The sequence below is a fragment of the Equus przewalskii genome, chromosome 17 (genome assembly GCF_037783145.1).
Source record: "Equus przewalskii isolate Varuska chromosome 17, EquPr2, whole genome shotgun sequence".
Classification (NCBI taxonomy): domain Eukaryota; kingdom Metazoa; phylum Chordata; class Mammalia; order Perissodactyla; family Equidae; genus Equus; species Equus przewalskii.
Genome location: NC_091847.1, coordinates 33,112,206 through 33,130,781, shown reverse-complemented (window position 1 = coordinate 33,130,781; position 18,576 = coordinate 33,112,206). Strand labels below are relative to the sequence as shown.

The window sequence follows — 18,576 nt, the reverse complement described above, 5'->3', positions numbered from 1 at the left end:
GGACTCTGCTTTGGTGGCCCGGGGTTCAGATCCCGGGCATGGACCCACACAATGCTCATCAAGCCATGCTGTGGTGGCATCCTATATACATAATAGAGGAAGACTGGCACAGACATTAGCTCAGGGACAATCTTCCTTGGCAAAATAAATAAATAAATAAATAGTCACACTACTTCATTTTTATTAACAGTGTAACCGGAACACAATGTTTAGTTTTATCCTTATTTGAGAGCTTGATGGAGTAGAAGTTGACAACGAGAGAAAGGCAATGAAATATACTTAAATCAGTTATTTTTTTATAGACTCAGCAACTAGCATGAAAAAAATACTTACGATTTTCTGACTTTATGATGGTGCGAAAGTGATATGCACTCAGTAGAAACTGTACTTTGAATTTTGATTCTTTTTCCTGGGCTAGCGATATGCGGCGGTACTATACTCTCTGGTGATGCTGAGCAGTGGCAGCAGGCCACAACTCCCAGTCAGCCATGCAATCATGAGGGTAGACAGCCGATACACTTACACCCATTCTGTACCCATACACCCATTCTGTTTTTCACTTTCAGTACAGTATTCAATAAACTACATGAGATATTCAACCCTTTTTTTTTTATAAAATAGGCATTGTGTTAGATGATTTTGCCCAACTGTAGGCTAATCTAAGTGTTCAGAGCACATTTAAGGAAGACTAAGCTAAGCCATGACGTTCAGTAGGTGTATTAAATGCTTTTATTTTTTTTTTCTGCTGAGGACAATTAGCCTTGAGCTAACATCTGTGTCAACCTTTCTCTATTTTATATGTGGGTCGCCACCACAGCATAGCTGATGAGTGATGTAGGTCTGCACACGGGATCCAAACCCAGGCCGCTGAAGAAGAGTGTACTGAACTTAACCACTAAGCCACAAGGCCAGGCCATTAAATGCATTCTTGACTTAACAATATTTTCAACTTATGATGGGTTTATCAGGATGTAACCTCACTGTAAGTCGAGAAAGATCTGTAAAACCATAACAAATTATTTCTTCAAGAAAGTCAGTTGATTTTGTAAATAAAATTGTCTCATTTTGCTAAAATATACCTGAGGCAAGTCTGTCTTCATCAGAAGAGAGAGATTTATTTTCTATTCCATTTACTGTTTTCTCAGAAATATCAAAAACTGGAATCTCTTCTAGTCCACGAGACTTCACCTTGATTATACATTCAGGCCAGTAAAAACAAAACAAAACCAACAAATTGACAGTTACTTTTAATAGGACTAACAGTACTAACGCTGGAAAAGAATCTGACATGATATGTTCTATAGCCCATCACATGATTATTAGCTTAGCTAATATTGCTAAGAAACTGTGTTCTACTAACAACACAAAAAATAGCATTACAAAGGGTCTTCTCAAAGAGATGGTTAGGAATTGATATTTCCTGATGGACTTTCAAGAAATAAAGCCATGGTAGCCAAGAAAATTACATTATATTTCCCAAGTTTATCAACATGGGAAAAGAAAATCTCAGGTAGATTTTCAAGCTTAAATATAGACTTCTTTTTAAAAGAATACAATTTTCATAGCTGTTCCCAAGGGTTACTGATTACTGATTGAGAAAACACTAATTTCAGAATGTTACCAGTTACCATATGACCCAGCAATTTGACTCCCACGTATATACCCAACAGAAATAAAAATGTTCACCTACCCACAAAAAAAACTGTATATGAATGTACATAACAGCATTATTTATAATAGCAAAAGTTGGAAACAACCCAAATATTCACCAACGACGAATGAATAACATGAATGTTGTATCTTCATACAATGGGGTATTATTTAGTCATGAAAAGGAATGAAGTATTGATACATGTAAACTTTGAAAATATTATGCTAAGTGAAAGAAGCCAGCCACAAAAGACCACAAGTTATACGACTGCACTTTTATGAAATGTCCACAATATGCAAATCTATAAAGAAAAAGATTAGTGGTTGCCCAGGGGGGTGAAAATGAGGAGTGACTGCTAATGGGTACAGGGTTTCTTTCTGGGGTGATGAAAAATGTTCTAAAATTAGATCATGGTGATGGTTGTATAACTTCATGAATATACCAAAACCACTTAATTGTGCACTTTGGGTGGGTGAATTTTATGGTATGTGGATGTATCTCAATAAAGCAGTTTAAAAACATCTATGTGTGATTTGACTCATGTGGAATATGAACAAACTTATGGACAGAGAGAACAGTTCAGTGGTTACAAGGGAAAGGGGGGTGGGGGATAGGTACAGGGGGTGAAGGGGAGCACTTATGTGGTGACAGACAAGAAATAATGTACAACTGGAATTTCAAAATGATGTAAACTATTATGAACTCAATTAAAAAAACATATATATATATATATATATATACATACATACATATACATACATACACACACACACACGTAATTTTCAGAGACAATTCCCAGGGCCCATGGACCACTGAAAATACTTCAGAAACTAAACTCTTGATATATGAGACTGAAAATTACTAATACAGTTTTTTTTAACTGGTTAACAAATGTTTTTAAAGATCATAAATAAATTAATACTAAATCAAGGACTTTCAAGAGTATAGCAGAAGTCTTCAGTAGTTAGCAAACTCTAGTCTCAAATTCTAGTATAGAATATTGGTTTTCACCCTTAACACATCCTATTTTTCATTTATTCAGAATTATGCATAATCTCAATGGATACATAAAGGGTCTCTGAATGGGTTTCAGGAGAGTCTGAATCCTTCTGAAACAAAACATAAAATTTTCCAAATATATTTTTATAGGAGGGAATAATCTTGGCTTTTATCAGAATCTTGAAAAATGACCACAATCCAAAGTGTTTATGTGCAAAAAGATGATAGGAAGAGCAAGTAAAAGAATTAGTCACAACTGTGTTGGATATCAAGATCAAAACACGTTAACTACAAATCTGTAAGATTTTTGTAAATGTTTAGATTTGAACATCTATGTTTTAGGAAAAGCACCCATGGAACCAATCAATTTGGTGGAAATAAGAGGTAAGGGGGTCAGAGAACAGAATGCAAATAAACAGGTGTATCACACAAAAAGAGTACAAAATAAATGAGCAAACTTCCCTGTGGAATCACAAAGTGATATTTTAAGTCACTTTTGACTGCGGGAGAGCAGGAAAAGCACCATCAAATGGGCTTTTAAGTAAGAAGAGATTAAATACAAACTTCGGTAATTATGTGGCTAATTGTATACTCATTCTGTTATACATGATTTATAATTAATGTCTAAGTTGTTACCTGCTGCTCATGATAGACTCTGAGAGCCTTTTTTACATTGGACACTTTCGGAGAACGGATAGGAAGAGTTTTTATTTCAGATGCTGTAAGAGTACTCAAATCACCAATTGTTTTTATATTCTTGGCTCTAATAAGTTGTCCCAGTCCTCTTGCCCTGAACCAATGATGAAAGAAAGGGGGAAAAGTCATTAGTTTTCTATTTATTCTATTTGTGAAGGCCTATCCAGCTCAATTTCCTGATTTAAGCTCGGTCATAACTGAATTTATATAGGCCCACCTAACCCACTCTGAGGACGAGCACACATACCTTTAATATGAAACCAGATTTAAATCTCATGTGTATGTCTGGCTTAAGGAATAGCGCTGGAAACAGACTAAGCCTAATGTGTGCCTCATCCTTCACTTACATTATGACTTCTTAGCTGTGTGACTTAGTTGGATTAACCTTTGTAAATTTCAAATTATAAAGTAGAAATAACTATACTCCTTATAGGTTTACATTAGGATTAACAAGATAAGACACGCAGAGAGTTCAGCACAGCACCTGGCAAATATTAGGCACAGAATTATCTTAGCCATTACTATTTATGATAAATGTTTCTCTTATTGCCCTATCTGGCCCATCTTCTCAGCTGAATTTTTATTTATTTCTAAAATAAAATGTGTGTGAAAGTGCATGTAAATCAATTCTAAATATACGAACCTTGATCATTTAAGTATTCCTTTAAACAGGTAACATCTTTAAGTATAAGCCAGAAGCCTTAATAACCACTTACCACATGTTTGATGTAATCTGAGGTAAAATGATGTCAACTGGTGCCAAACAGTTCACCAAAGCTGGGTAAACACTTTCTGTTGGGCATGGCATGGATTCTTTAGCCATTTCTGCAATCTTAGAATAAATTTCAACAGCCATTAAATAGAGGTCACCTGACTGAACATGAGAATATAAAGTTGCATAAGAACTAAAGCACTTCTTACTAAACACTTCTTTGAGCTCTTATATTTAGGGCTACGTGATCCTGGGGACAGAAATCCTTTGGTTGAAGTGGTAATATGCTAGATAGAAGAAAGGAGAGAAAAAAACAACTCAGAACCCTAGATAACTATAATTTTACAAATTTATTTTCATAACTTACACTGCAGTAATTTAAGATTTTCAGAAAATGGATCATTACTGCCTCTTACCACCTCTTCTCTTCATGTCTGCTTATCATGTAGCAGACAAAAGAACAATATATCCAAACCAAAGATTTGTTCCTCAGTTAATTTTAAGACAAATTATGTAATGCCAATTCTGTTTGCATACATATGTGTTTATTTTAAAGCCTATAGCTTACCTTAAACTGTGCAGTAGGTGAAGTTTTAACATTTTTTACTATGAGACAAGTATTTGAAGAATGGGACCTAACAGAGCACCGTCTATCAATGTCATCTGCCAATCCTGCTTGGTATATTGGATCTGCAAAGGAGACACGGCGAACCTGAAAACACAGGTCACGTTTTTATTTAACAAAATTAATGTTTTAAGAAATTATACCATATACTCTCATTATAAGGTTGCCCCAAATTAGAATGTAGCTTTAGAAGCTTAACTCATTTCACCAGAAGCCAACTCCACATAGTTGTAGCTCTTTTTTGTCTTAAAAGAGCTTATGTTTTTTTTTTGAGGAAGATTGGCCCTGAGCTAACATCTGCTGCGAATCTTCCTCTTTTTTTTTTTCCTCCTCAAAGTCCCAAGTACATAGTTGTCTATCCTAGTTATAGGTCATTCTGGTTCTTCTATGTAGGATGCCTCCACAGCATGGCTTCATGAGCCATACGTAGGTCTGCACCCAGGATCCAAACCAGTGAACCCCAGGCTGCCGAAGTGGAGCACGAGAACTTAACCACTCGGCCACCAGGCTGGCCCCGGTTGTAGTTCTTTCTAGTGACTGCACTCACAGATATTACTCAATATCACAGGTCATTCCAATTATCTATGTTTTAAACTGTCGTTTCCTAACAGAGCAACAAAGAGAGTGAAAACAAGAACAGTACCAGAAACTTAATGAAAGTGCACACAGCAGTTAAAATTGTATAATCAAATTCAACTAACCATATGAACTTACTACACTGACTGTAAAGAACAAGGCAAAGAGGTAGAAACAGTACTAACTGGCCTTTGGTATATCTTACTAATCTTGTTCTAAATTATTTGAGAGTACAAAAGTCACAGCAATGAGATGGCAATTTTTGCCTTTCTTAGCCCCAGCTTGAAGTCATTTTGTCCTCTTCTAAACTCCTACAATATGTTCACTCTTTCAACTATTTGACATAAATACACAACAGAGCACTTATACCATTAAATATGTATATAAATGCCTCCTGGTCTTGACTGCCAAGAGTGGGCAAATTCTGTACATATCTGCTACAGAAAACTCTATGTTGTACTACTGACTAAATAAACATTAAATATGAGCTACTATCAAAGAAAACATGACTAGTTAACTCGTATCAGCAATCTAAAGTACACATCAATCCCAACACATTCTATCTTCATAAACTTTTCAAGAACTTCTAAGGCCTTTTAATTAAACTTAAGATACTTTAAAAAAAAAAAAACAGGGGCCAGTCAGGTGGTATAGTGGTTAAGTTTGTGCATTTCACTTCAGCAGTCCACAGGCTGGGGTTCATGGGTTTGGATCCCAGGCACACACCTACACACCACTCATCAAGATGCTGTGGCACCATCCCACATACAAAACGGAGGAGGATTGGCACAGATGTTAGCTCAGCAACAATGTTCCTCACCAAAAAAACCCAAAAACAAAAACAAAACAACATTAAGAGCCTCAAAGCAAACCAAAACTAAAAAACACTCAAGGGGTGTTAAGCCTTCCCAAGGACTAATCTCTGTATTCTCAGTATAAGACTTTCTGGTATATCCTGGGGAAGTGTGCACAATGTACTTGCTAAAAGCAAAATTAAGTGTCAGTTTCACTATATCTATATATACACATCTGTAGTTATGTCTCGCTATACGAAGCGGGTATGTTCCGAGAAATGTGTTGGTGATTTTGTCATCGTGCAAACATCATAAAGTGTACTAACACAAACCTAGATGGTATAGTCTACTACACAGGTACCTAGTCGATATGGTACTAATGTCATGGGACCACCACTGAAAATGTGATGTGGTCTGTCATTGACTGAAATGTCGTTAAGTGGCTCATGACTGTATTTACACAGGTATTCTACAGTAAATGGTAGGTTCGATTTCAAAATTCAGATGAGGAATGCCCACATCATACCTTTTTCAGAACATCTACTTTGGTAAGTAGAGGACAAGTCGAGCTATTAAGCACATTTAACTCTTCCTTTTTTGATTTATTCATTCAACAAACTGCACGTTACAGGAACAGAAGCTAAGTAGATACATCAATAATCAATGTTTACAAACTAAAGGAATTATAGTTTAGTGAAGATGGCGATATAGACAAAATAATTATAAATGAAATCACATCCAAAAATTGATGAAGGCATAGCCTAAGGAGACTGTTTTCTCCTTTTTAATTAGATACGGTCTGGAAATAAGATTTTATATAAACACTTAAATGTACAATGGATAGCATAAGGTCCTAGTACACAGTAAGTGCTAGGTAAGGTGCTTTATCAGTTTCTAAATCTGTTTACCCATATGAGCATGTCAGTAGAAAAAAATCATCATGAAAGATTCCCATTGATTTTGCAGAGGGTGAAGTATTCATGGTTGTATAAAGATCTTTAGTTTAGTGTCCCGAAATAAAGGAGTAACTAAAGGGTTTCAGTCTCCTTTGCTCAACACCTTTCCTTCTACCTGCCCTCATCCCTAGCCGCCATGATAAATATTCAAAATGAGTTGTCATATGAAGTCTAATATTCTGTCATTCACCAGGTCTCACTAGATGGCCAAAATATTCTATTTAAATACGGACTTATTATTCATCCTCAATTCCCCTACCTTGTGAACAGGTGAAGAGATCTCATCTTCTTGAAGGGGCCTTTTTAGTCCTCTCTTTAAAATGCTGGTGGAAGGAGAAGCCAAAGGAGACCAGACACAGCGTGTCTGCATGCCCCTAGGACTGTCATTTGCTGCCATCAGTAAAGGATCAAGTTCCCTTAATTTTTGAGGAGACGTATCATTGTCTTCTGTTGCCAGCTCAGAGATAGTTGTTTTAGATTTCAGAGACTGTGCTGTTTCCTCCATCTTCTCTAAAGTAGGAATTTCCTGTAAAATTTCATCATTTCGCACTACCATTTGACTGTCACCTAATTTTGTTACTTCAGATCTATTAAGTTTCATATTTGTTTCACAGTCAACTTTTCCTTCTTCAGTGCTCACCTCAAGTGTGTTGGGAACAGCCCTGTCAACTTCTACATTCAATCTCTCTGTTTCGGATTCTACAGGCTTAGAGGCTTTGCTAGTCAGGTCTCCATCTTCTGTTTCATTAACATGGTCAGTTTCAGCATTCACCTCACTGATCACTGTTTCTTCACAATGTTCCATTTCAGCATCCCTTTCTTCAGATGAGCCTAGATCAGATTCATCACTTCCTCCACTTAGTTCCCCAACTGCCGTTTGTTCCCCAACTGCTGTTTGTTCAGAAATCTCTATCTGAGCACTCACTTTTACAGGTGTGTTATCAGAATGACCAATAACTGAATTAAATTCCTCAATTACTGCTTCTTCAGCATTCAATTTTTCACCTGCATCTGCTTCAGATTCATCACTTCTTTCACAGTTTTCCTCTGTTATCCTTTCCTCAGAAACCGCACCTCCAGCACTCTTTTGTTCAGAAAAGCTAACTTCAGATTTATCAGTTTCTACATCCAATTCCATACCTTCTACTCCTTCTGGATTGGATTCTGCTTTTAATTTACAAGCATTTGCCTCAATATTAACACTGTTCTCTATACTTGGTTCTTTTTTCAGGATAGCCTCTGATATTTCTTCTTTGGTCTCGAAAGTAGAACATTCCAGCGAAATATCTTTGGAATCACTTAAACATGGGCCAACAGTTTTACATTTTTTATCGGATAGCTCTTGGCTTTCGACAGATACTGCTTCCTCAGAATCTGTATCATAAATTTCTTCTGTAAAATTTACTATTTCAGAAGGAAGCGAGTCTTGAATAGTATTTTCTTTCAACTCAGTTTCAGATACAATTAATGAATTATTAGTAGTATCATTCTCCTCCTTGAGACCCAAATTAAAATTCACACTATGATGCTCATCTAAAAGCTTTACCCCACAGTACAGATTAGCTTTAGAAGTTTCTGATATAGCTTCAGGTGTTTGCACATCTGGTATTTTTGTTTCACTGACCTTTATATCATAATTTTCTATATTCTTTAACCCAGTGAATGACTTTTCCTGAGGTTGTGATTTTTCTCCACAGCAATCACAACCTTTAGATCTCCTCACCCTCCTACTTCTCTTGTGTTGGCATTCAGGTGTTTGGAGAGTTTTTTCAGAAAGCAAAATAACATCTGGAGTCACTGCATTTGTGGATTCTCCCACACTGTTATTTTCTATAGAATCTCGCTTATGTAATCTCTTACTGGCATTTCTAGTCCTTAGATTTGATTCTGGTACAGGAAGATTTGAAAAGGAATATTCTGAACATTTGTTGGCTTCGCTTTTTCCCTCATAAGTATTTGATATATCATCAGAAACTTGAGATACATCTGAAGATATTGTAGAATCTTGAAGAGTTATAGTACTACTTTTGTCTTTTTCCTCACAAATTTGAGATTTTATATCTATGTCTACTTCAGAATTTCCTTTATAATCATCTGTCTGCTTTTCAACTTTTATACATTCTTGTTTCACCATTTTCTCTTCCTGATCTTCAATGTCAACACTGTCACTGCTTTTGTTTTTCCATTTCCCAGATCTCTTCTTTCTGGAACCTTCTTCTTTCGCCTCAGAACTATCAGATTCTGAGTTTTCAATGCTGGAAAGTAAACCCTGGGATGCTCTCCTTGTTTGATACCGTGTTCGTCCCATTACTGGTTTCTCAGAGGACTTATCTGCAACGTCCTGGGCACCATCTCCCTCAGATTTAGTATTCTCAAGGTCTGCCTTTCTTCTATTTTCATCAATTTCAGCATTTGTGCTGGTTTCCCCAAAAGTCTTCTCATGTAAATTATTTCCTTTCTCAACTAAGTTTTCCTGTATGGTTTGTTCAGAAATCAGTTTTTGCTTAGGTAACACATCATCTTTTACATGTGATGGACTCTTCTGAAGAGGCTTTTCTTCTTCCTTACGTCTTTCCTTTTTTTGATGATTATTTTCTTTATCTTGGCTCTCAGTGGTAGGCTCTGCTGTTTCAGAACGTCGCCTTAAGGAGCGTCTGAGGGTTTTTTGATTTGGAGTTATCTGAACATGACTATCCTCATTTATCATTTGATCCGCTGGTATCGCAGCTGGGGGTGTATTTTCTTTAGATTCCAAATTAGCTCCTAAGGTTTTCTCTTCTACAGTATTGTTTTCTAATAATATAGCATTTTCCATCGTTGGTCTAAGCATTGTATCTCCACACTCGATTGTAGATTCAGAAAGATGAACTTGATTATCTAAAATACACTCTGTTTGATTAAGCAAACCAGGTGGGTTATTTTCTAAGGCTGCCACGCCATCAATGAATTCCTGCGTATTTTTTTCCTGATCACTTCTCATTAAGGGCTTAGATCTTTTATTCCCTGTTTGTTCTGCTTTATTCGACCTCCGGCTTGATCTCTTAATTCCATGCACTATTTTTTCAGAGTCACATTTTGAAAGAGCCACTTCTCTTCCCTTCGCTTTTAGTGGAGTATCTGCTTTAGTAGTGTCTTCTTGGTTATTTTTCACTGTAACAGTTGAAGACATACTATTCAAGGGGGACAGACTAAAAGGTCTATTTTCTGAACCATCAAACTTCTCCAAAGTAATAAAGGATTGCCTTCGACTTGTAGGCTGTAGGGGAGTTCCAGAAATAGTGGCATTAGAAACTGAGCTACTGCTGACACCAAAAGTGTTTTCTGCACTAGCTGCACATTCAGATGATGTTTCCTTCGATGAAATTAAAGCCTTCTTTCCAGCATCATTACTGTCCAGTACTTCTGGACTAGTTTCCTCAATGGAACCACACCCATTATTTGAAAGGGAAGCTTTTTCAAGACGTTCATCCATACCACAGTTTTCTGTGACATCTTGAGGAATGACAATGTCACTCTCCATTTGTTCCTCCTGCACAGAAATGTACATACATATAGATTAACCAGCAAACAACTCTGATTTTCTGGGGAAATTTTAGTGTAAAACCTCAGTGGTTCAAAAGGCAATCACAGACTTTCACTATTTTTCAATATTCCAAAGGTGGTGGCAGATGCCCAATAATTTGGGTGTCTAATTATAAATATTCAATAAAGCCAAATATATTTATTTTAAACAGACATACAGACACACAGACACACATAATGACTACAAGTGTCCTAAAGCCTGTTAATGAGAGTTAAAAGATTATATAATAAACCTTAAAATTAATTAATATATTAAATATATAATAAAACCTTAAAATTAACGGGCAATTCTAAAAACCCTGAAATATGAAATACCAAATAGACCTTAAACATCACCTTGGAATCTTCCTTTGATTTTTCAATTACGGTAGGAATTTCCCTGAAATAAATAAGTACATAAATCAGAAAAGTCTTTTTAAATAAAAATTAGAAAACCAGTTACTTCAACAGCTTCCATACTTACATAGATTCTTCCTGACCATACTGAGAATATAAAGCATCTTGTGAAACATCCAGATTATTATACATGGCAGGTATATCACACCTGAAAAAGATTTATATAAGTAACTTCTATATAAGACTTTATATACTCCTACAATTAGAAAATTAAATTTAGAATTCTACGTCTAATTATCTTTTAAGAACAATATAAAATCAAAGCTTAGATGCTTATTTTCCAGATTTTCCATGAAACCATCTTCCCTACCTTCTCCTCACACACTATCTCCACAAAAGAATTTGGTTTAGAAACATTTGGTACAGTACTAGGTAGCTTTCTACAGTATAAAACGTAGTTACATACAGGCTATCTTTTTGGCATTAAAATGTAGTATACGCAGTATCTTAGCTCTAAACACAAAGTTATAGTTTGCTGCATGAAATCTAAGTGTGAATACAGAATACCCAATTCAAGATAAAAAGACTACAAACCTCTTTGTTTTGAGTACTTCTTTCTGATGTTCAGTCAGTATTCTTTCCTTGGCTTCTTTTCCTTCTGGAGGTATAAACACAAAGTCAACAGACTTTTCTTCTTCCAAAGGCATTTCACTCTTCGTTTTTGGAGTTGATTCTGGTTTGAACTGCAAATTGAAAAAAATAAATAAATATACACTTGAGTTTCCAAGTTATTTTCCAATACTTCAATAAATCTGTCTTGTAGTATGCTGATAAAGTTTTTCAATTAATGACTAGGAATTTTAAAGTACAAAGTCATGCAATATTTCCGGTTAGTAACAATTAGTTGAATGTCCCCCAGTTTGATTCTGCCTCTAATAAATACTCAGAAAATAAAAATACTATCTCTTTAAAAAGTAGGCAAGTGTGTGCTTACCAACAAAGCATGGGCAAACATGTTTTTCAGGCCAACGCATAGAAATCAAGTGGTTTGGCAGGAAGAGAGTACATCTACAGCTCTCAAGCTGAAGCATGAACTAGTCACGTTAAGGAAAAGTTGGAAAAATAATATGCCCTACATTACATACAAGTAACATTGGTACTATAATGTCATTTTCACAAATTCTCAGTGTGATTACTGTTTTCATTCTACTTTACAGTTGCTACAAGACTGTTGGAATTATTCTTTAAAAAATATTCTCCTCTTATGCCACCCACGTTATAGTTAGGCATACTTAGTTTCATTCCATCTCAAGGGGCTTGCTGCTTGGAGTAACTATACTTAACGGATGTCAAATATTGTGCAGATTTAACTCTACTAAGAAGAAAACATCTCCCAAAGCACGGAAGTCATTCCAATAGTCTTTCTAGACCAAACTCTATTATTCTCCTGCAGTCCCATCTTTTATTTAGTCTTTAACAGCTTTTTCTTCCAATTAGACACTGTATGTTCTCAGGTACCATATTATTTTAATTTTAAAAGTTCTATTAAATAAACTTTGGGAAAACATACTTTGGCTGGTGGTTTCATATTTCCTTTTGTATCCTTGGTTTGTGTCAAAAAAGAATCTCTTTTTCCGCTTGATTTTCTTTCCATGCCACTTATCTTCATATTTAACTGTGAATTTTCTCTCTGTTTTATTAAAAATAAAGTGATTTCATTAAATTCAACTGTTCTATTTCTCCTTTTCATTTTGAAAATTCCAGTGTAATGAATACTCATTTCAAATTTCTTTCGATTATTCAAACCTACTAAAATTATGTCAAAGAAAAGAAAGCCATCATCTAATTCAATAACAACGAATAGCGCTGGTGTCTCCAACTTATACAATAGCTGCTTTTAATTTTATGAATTCTAAAATAAGATATACCACACAAATAATACAAAAGTGAATCAAATTACTAGACCCAAACACCCCTCCTATTACTGGAAATATTTCTAAAAGAAAAATCAAAGCCATAGAAACTTTAAACACTAGGGGGCCGGTCCCATGGCCGAGTGGTTAAGTTCTTGTGCTCCGCTTTGGCAGCCCAGGGTTTCGATGGTTCAGATCCTGGGCGCGGACATGGCGCCGCTCATCAAGCCATGCTGAGGCGGCATCCCACATGCCACAACGACAGTGACCCACAACTAAAAATACACAACTATGTACTGGAGGTCTTTGGGGAGAAAAAGGAAAAATAAAATCTTTAAAAAAAAAACCTTCAAACATTAAACAGTGAAGCATGTATGGTAGAAAATATTAACTATCATGTGACTTGAAACACATAATATGGCTTTTTCAGGCCAAATTACACTAAACCAGTCTCAAGAAATCTTGCTAATTATTTGATAAGAATTTTTGTTTTACTCAAAAACCAAAACTAAATAGGGTGCACTTAAGCTAGCTATACTACTTTTTTTCTCTTATACATTCTAAACAAAAAAGAGCTAGATTACATTTGTTGTTGAATAGAAAAATGTTGTCTAAGGATGTTCCACCTCGTGGGTAGATGGTACCCAGGCCTTTACTCCTTCATCTTCAGATAGTAATAAAGTATTATAAGCTAAAGTAACCCTGGTCCAAATGGGTGACGTGATGGCAAAGATGGACAGAAGGAATGAGGGATTCAATGGAAAGAAACAAGAAGACAAAGGGCAGCTTTTGCTTAGACGTGGACTAGTAACTATCATTCCTACTGTTATCTAAAGCAACATTTACTCATGTATCTTAATAATTACAATCTTCATAAAACAATACACATGAGGTACTGTAGTCCAAAAAAGACCATTAATGAATAAGAACCAGAGATTATTTACATAAGAATCTGTGGTGAAATTTACTGTCCCCAATTCACAAAAGTATTTCAGGCCACACAACTGACTCTAGAGAAAAATCCTATGTTAAGGAGCTCTTCTGTTCAGGTTTTACTTGTTTATTACCTCACTAAAACATTCTACATTTTTATCCTTTTTAAAATTACATCAAAACTCAAACACCGTTCAAAAGTAAAAAAAAAAATCAAACTTACTCCCTCTGAATATGGTCCACTGGATTCCTCCGTAATTTCAACATTTTCCAGACCAGGCAACAGAAGCAGAAATTTCTGTTTGGCTTGTCTTAGTACTGGTCTTTAAAAAAGTACATAAACACATATAGGTTGAGTCAAGTAGTACCGCTGAGTACTGATGATATGTTAACAGGAACACTTTAATTATAAAATGGCAAAACACATTTAACTTAAAGACTGTTTCTTACTCTAAAGACACAAAATTGGGAGAAATTACAGACAATATCTGAATTTTTCATGAAACTCTTCAGTTTCCAAATTTTCTTTAAAAACTTCAAATATTCCAAATTTTCATCATGGAAAATTTCAAGCAAAAGTACACTTTTACATTAAGTACCCAGGTACACATCACCTAGATTTAATAATCATCAATTTCCTGCCCTTTGCATTTCTTTTACTAAGGAACATTTTAAATTGTTTTTTACGTTCCTAAAACCAAGGCTACTCTTTAAGGACCAAAGCAAAGGGCTGAATATTACTTAATAATTACCATGTACTCCAAAGAATAATATTTCAACTAAGGAAACCTCTGCAATGATTCCTCACAGGAAAAGTTTATGTTAAAACCAAAATACCAATTTACATGATCACAATAGAATAACTGTATAAAAGAGTTTTATTGTTAGCATACTTTAACTCTTCAGGATAAATCAACATCGTCACTTTAGCAAATGTGGCATTCCAGAACTGAGCACTCTGTTTTCGAATCTGTTTATTCTTGTGCAAAAATGTTATGCATAGTAACGGAGAGATGTGTTCCAGAAGTTCACTGTCATAAGTTCCAGTGTAGCTGAAGTGCAGACAAGCAATAATTTCTCCTAGAAGCTTTTCTAACTAGGAAAAAAGAAAAGTTTATTAGGGTAACATTTGGCAATGTTACTTTTAAAACAGGAAAAAATAAAAACACAAAGCATACTAAATTAGCTCAGAGAACACGTTACTATTACAATTTTTAAAATTCAAAGGGTTTTTTAAAAAGCTTCCATCAAGCTTAAATATATATTCTTCTAACAAATTATCTTCTGACAAATTATCAGGTGAATTTACTTTGATTATTGGTATTACAGCTTATTGTAAACTCATTTTCCATTAACTGAAAAAATTATTTGCACGTCAATTATAATAGATATTAACAGTTGCCTACACAAGTTTTATCTACGAAACATTAGAGCCCATTACCCTCATATATAAAGAAATGAGATACGAATTGATGAGTTACAGGAATTAACGCAATAATTTTAAATTCTTCTTTAAAAAACTATCCTTTGATTGTGTCCATGTCATGTTATTAAACATCCATTAAAAAATCGAAGTATAATAATAATCCTTTTAAAAATCAACAGAATTGTATTTAAGTAAGACAATTATTTAAACCTTAACATTTTTTCATCATGAAAGTACGTTTTATGGACAACTGTCTATTTTTACCTTGTTGTTCATACAACTATACACTTTAGGAAGCTCATCAAGCCTGGGAAGAAAAATAGATAAATATTTTACAAAGTTAAACCTAAAAATATCATAATGCAGCCATAAAAATAAGATATGTAGTGCTATAAAAAGGTGCCGCAAGACTTAACAAATAAATGTCCAATCGCCAAACATTAAACGAATCTACTTTTAAAAAATTAATCACAGAAAAATATCTGGAATAGAACTCAAAGCATTAATACTAGTTACTTGTTTCTGTACTTTTCTTTAAAAAGCATGAATCATTTCAGACGAAGTTTAAGGACTAAAAAAAAGATTTGCAAACATTAATGGATTTGTGGTTCTTGTTTGTACTTGATAAAATCTGTTCCTAAAACTTTCTCTGTGACTTTAATTTATAAAAGATAGACTGTACTATGATCGATGCACACAAGCTTGTTATAAAGAACATTGTTATTTGGGATTTTTCAGATTTTTTTTTAAGGCACTGGTTGCTTCAATTCAATTGTAAAGGGTAATGTAAATTAATACCAACTTTTGGAGGCGATTAGAAATTTAACCGTGCATACCCTTTCAACTAACAACTTCACTTCCAGGACCTTGCTCTACATAAAATAGTGGCAAATGTGAACAATGATTGATGTATAAATATCTTCAACTGTAATACTGTTAGTTACGAGGGAAAAGCTAGAAAAACATATATGCCCACCAACAGGAAACCGGATAAAAAGTTTCATGGAATCCTATGCAGACAATAAAAACAATGAAATTCTTAAGTGTATGTTGCAAGATGCATAAAATATATTAAGTGCATACCATATACTTAATTGCAAATTAGTATGTCAAGTGTGCTTTCACATACACCATACACCTAACATGTATGCTCATTTGTATTAACAAATCTGAAAAGTACTAAATTGAAAAGGTCAGACAAGCATGCAAAATAAAACTTCCAATTTCTACCTCATATTTATGTACTATTTCAACTATCTTTTTAACAAAAGTATGGTTTAATATAGCACCCTCTCCACTAAGTTGTTATGATTATCATCTACAACAAAGCTGAAAGGAAGATAACAAGTTTGTTACCTGGATCTAAATTACACACATTTAATTCACAGCTATTAAGCCCAAAATACTTACTTTGAGTTTTCGTAGAACAATGCCAGAGGTCTGGTTAAAGTTGCAAATATTTTTCGGATCATAGAAGGTAAAGAAATATGTCCAAGTACATTGGAAAGAATGCTGGTGATTGAACTGCCGACAGCAAGGAGAGTATCAGAATGTACTTCCTTGAGGCTCAGAGTGTGGAAAGAACAGATCACTCTGACAATAAGTTTAAATAAAGAAGCCAATTTCCCTAGGGGCTCTTTCTTCTTTTTGGACCAATCTGAAGTTCTCTGCGGTGCTAAGATAAAATTGAATTTATTAAAACAAGTATACTTGGAAGTGTCACTGTCCATCTTTACAATTTATATCTCACATTTAAATGACACATACATCGAATAAACATGTTTCTGTAGTGATACCCAGAAATCTTAAAATGATATACCATTAATAGATAAATATCATTACAATATTATCTTTAAAACAAAAGAAGAGACAAAGGAAAACTAGGAAATCTAGAACAACAATTCCAGAAAAATGAATCTATTTTCTCTAAGCAATTATTAAATGCATTTGAAATTTTTATCTTATAGTCTCAGAATTTCAACAACTAATTTGTAAGAAAGTACTAAATTATATAAGACAGGTTCCAGAATAAAATTTTACAAGTCAGTTTTTAAAATAAGGCAACAAAATTTCCTTTAGAAATTATTGCTTCCTGGCTTATCTAGAGAACAGTGAACCCAGAAATAAACACTGAACAAGTCAGAGATCCAAATCCTAAGCCAGAATAAAGGAACAAAAGCCTAGATTTAAAGAAAAAGATGTACCTTAAAAGCAACAGCTGACCTTCCTTTGTATCTTTCTTATATTCACTCTCCAGATACCTACCTACGATGATAAACCCCTATCTGGCTTGTTAAGAAAAGCACAGCCATTCCAAAATTACCTTTGCCTCAAAGAATCCATTCTTTAAGGTAACATCTCAGATTTAAGAGAAAACTCTAATTCAATGCTTCTTAATTAAAAACATCAGGTAGTGAAATGAAAAACAACTGTTGCTTTTAAAACGAAGTCAACCTTCCTCTCTAGAACCATAAACTAGAAAGGTCACCCAGAAATTCTCGGCCACGATGCTGAGGCTGAAAAGATAGCCTGCGAGTCAAGAGACTGGTTACACAGAAGAGACCGATCGAAAGAACAGTAAATACACGTATGTTAACAGGAATAAGGCTTCTCACTATTAGAAAAGATAGGTAAATAGAGAAAGCAGTAACTAGAATAAACCATGAAGACAAGACTTGGGAACTGTTTCAGGTTGAAGGCTTGTCTATAACATACTTTGAATGGTTCTGGAAAAAAAAAAAAGAATGAATAAAATAAATAAATGGGGGGTGTGAAAGGATTAAGACAAATGCAATCAACTGTTAATTGAAGAATCTGAGTAAAGGATATGAAGTATCTGTATATAATTCTTGCAATGTTCTTGAAAACTGAAATTATTACAGTAAATGTTATCAAAAAAACCCCAAAGTGATCCTGATGCACACTCACAAATAATACTACTTCCTTTTACCTATTCTAATTTTTCTTTCCTCTCCTCCTCAACTTCTGCTGGCAGATTTTAGAAATCTCTCCCAGTTTCCATAAATTTAAACAGCAAGAACACCTCTTACAAGACAAGGAGTGAAAAAGACAAAAGACTTGTAATTGTAGGTTTATGGATCAAAGATAGACTGCATATTTGGTTAATTCTAATTTTGCAGAAGTAACAAAATATGTCAACAAGGGGTTCATCATCTTGGCTTCATCAAATTTTTCAAAGCCAAGAAGAGGCTTACAAAATAATTTCTAAGATTATTTGTTATACAACCTTTTAATATACTTATGGTATTTAGAGATAATTTTATTTTTCTGAGTAGGCCCATTCAGCCTTAGGGCTGAGATTAAAAATTCAAACACATTTACAACCTATTTCTGTGGCAGTGATGCTGTGATGCTCG

General features: G+C 34.6%; 1 protein-coding gene across 9 annotated transcripts in view; it reads right to left on the bottom strand.

Moving 5' to 3' along the window:
• Nucleotides 1–18,576, bottom strand: part of RIF1 (replication timing regulatory factor 1) — a 63,643-nt gene that overhangs the window by 6,635 nt on the left and 38,432 nt on the right. For 8 of the 9 annotated variants that reach the window (XM_070579752.1, XM_070579755.1, XM_070579756.1 and 5 more), the window contains exons 22-35: nt 16,610–16,874; nt 15,464–15,506; nt 14,667–14,869; nt 13,997–14,096; nt 12,498–12,617; nt 11,522–11,670; nt 11,055–11,135; nt 10,928–10,970; nt 7,269–10,538; nt 4,627–4,770; nt 4,268–4,345; nt 4,063–4,178; nt 3,287–3,440; nt 1,080–1,188 (exon numbers count right to left, since the gene is read on the bottom strand). In XM_070579752.1, coding sequence (XP_070435853.1) covers nt 1,080–1,188; nt 3,287–3,440; nt 4,063–4,178; nt 4,268–4,345; nt 4,627–4,770; nt 7,269–10,538; nt 10,928–10,970; nt 11,055–11,135; nt 11,522–11,670; nt 12,498–12,617; nt 13,997–14,096; nt 14,667–14,869; nt 15,464–15,506; nt 16,610–16,874 — 4,875 coding nt within the window. The remainder of the gene's footprint in view (nt 1–1,079; nt 1,189–3,286; nt 3,441–4,062; nt 4,179–4,267; nt 4,346–4,626; nt 4,771–7,268; nt 10,539–10,927; nt 10,971–11,054; nt 11,136–11,521; nt 11,671–12,497; nt 12,618–13,996; nt 14,097–14,666; nt 14,870–15,463; nt 15,507–16,609; nt 16,875–18,576) is intronic. The other variant, XM_070579760.1, reaches the window with a different exon arrangement.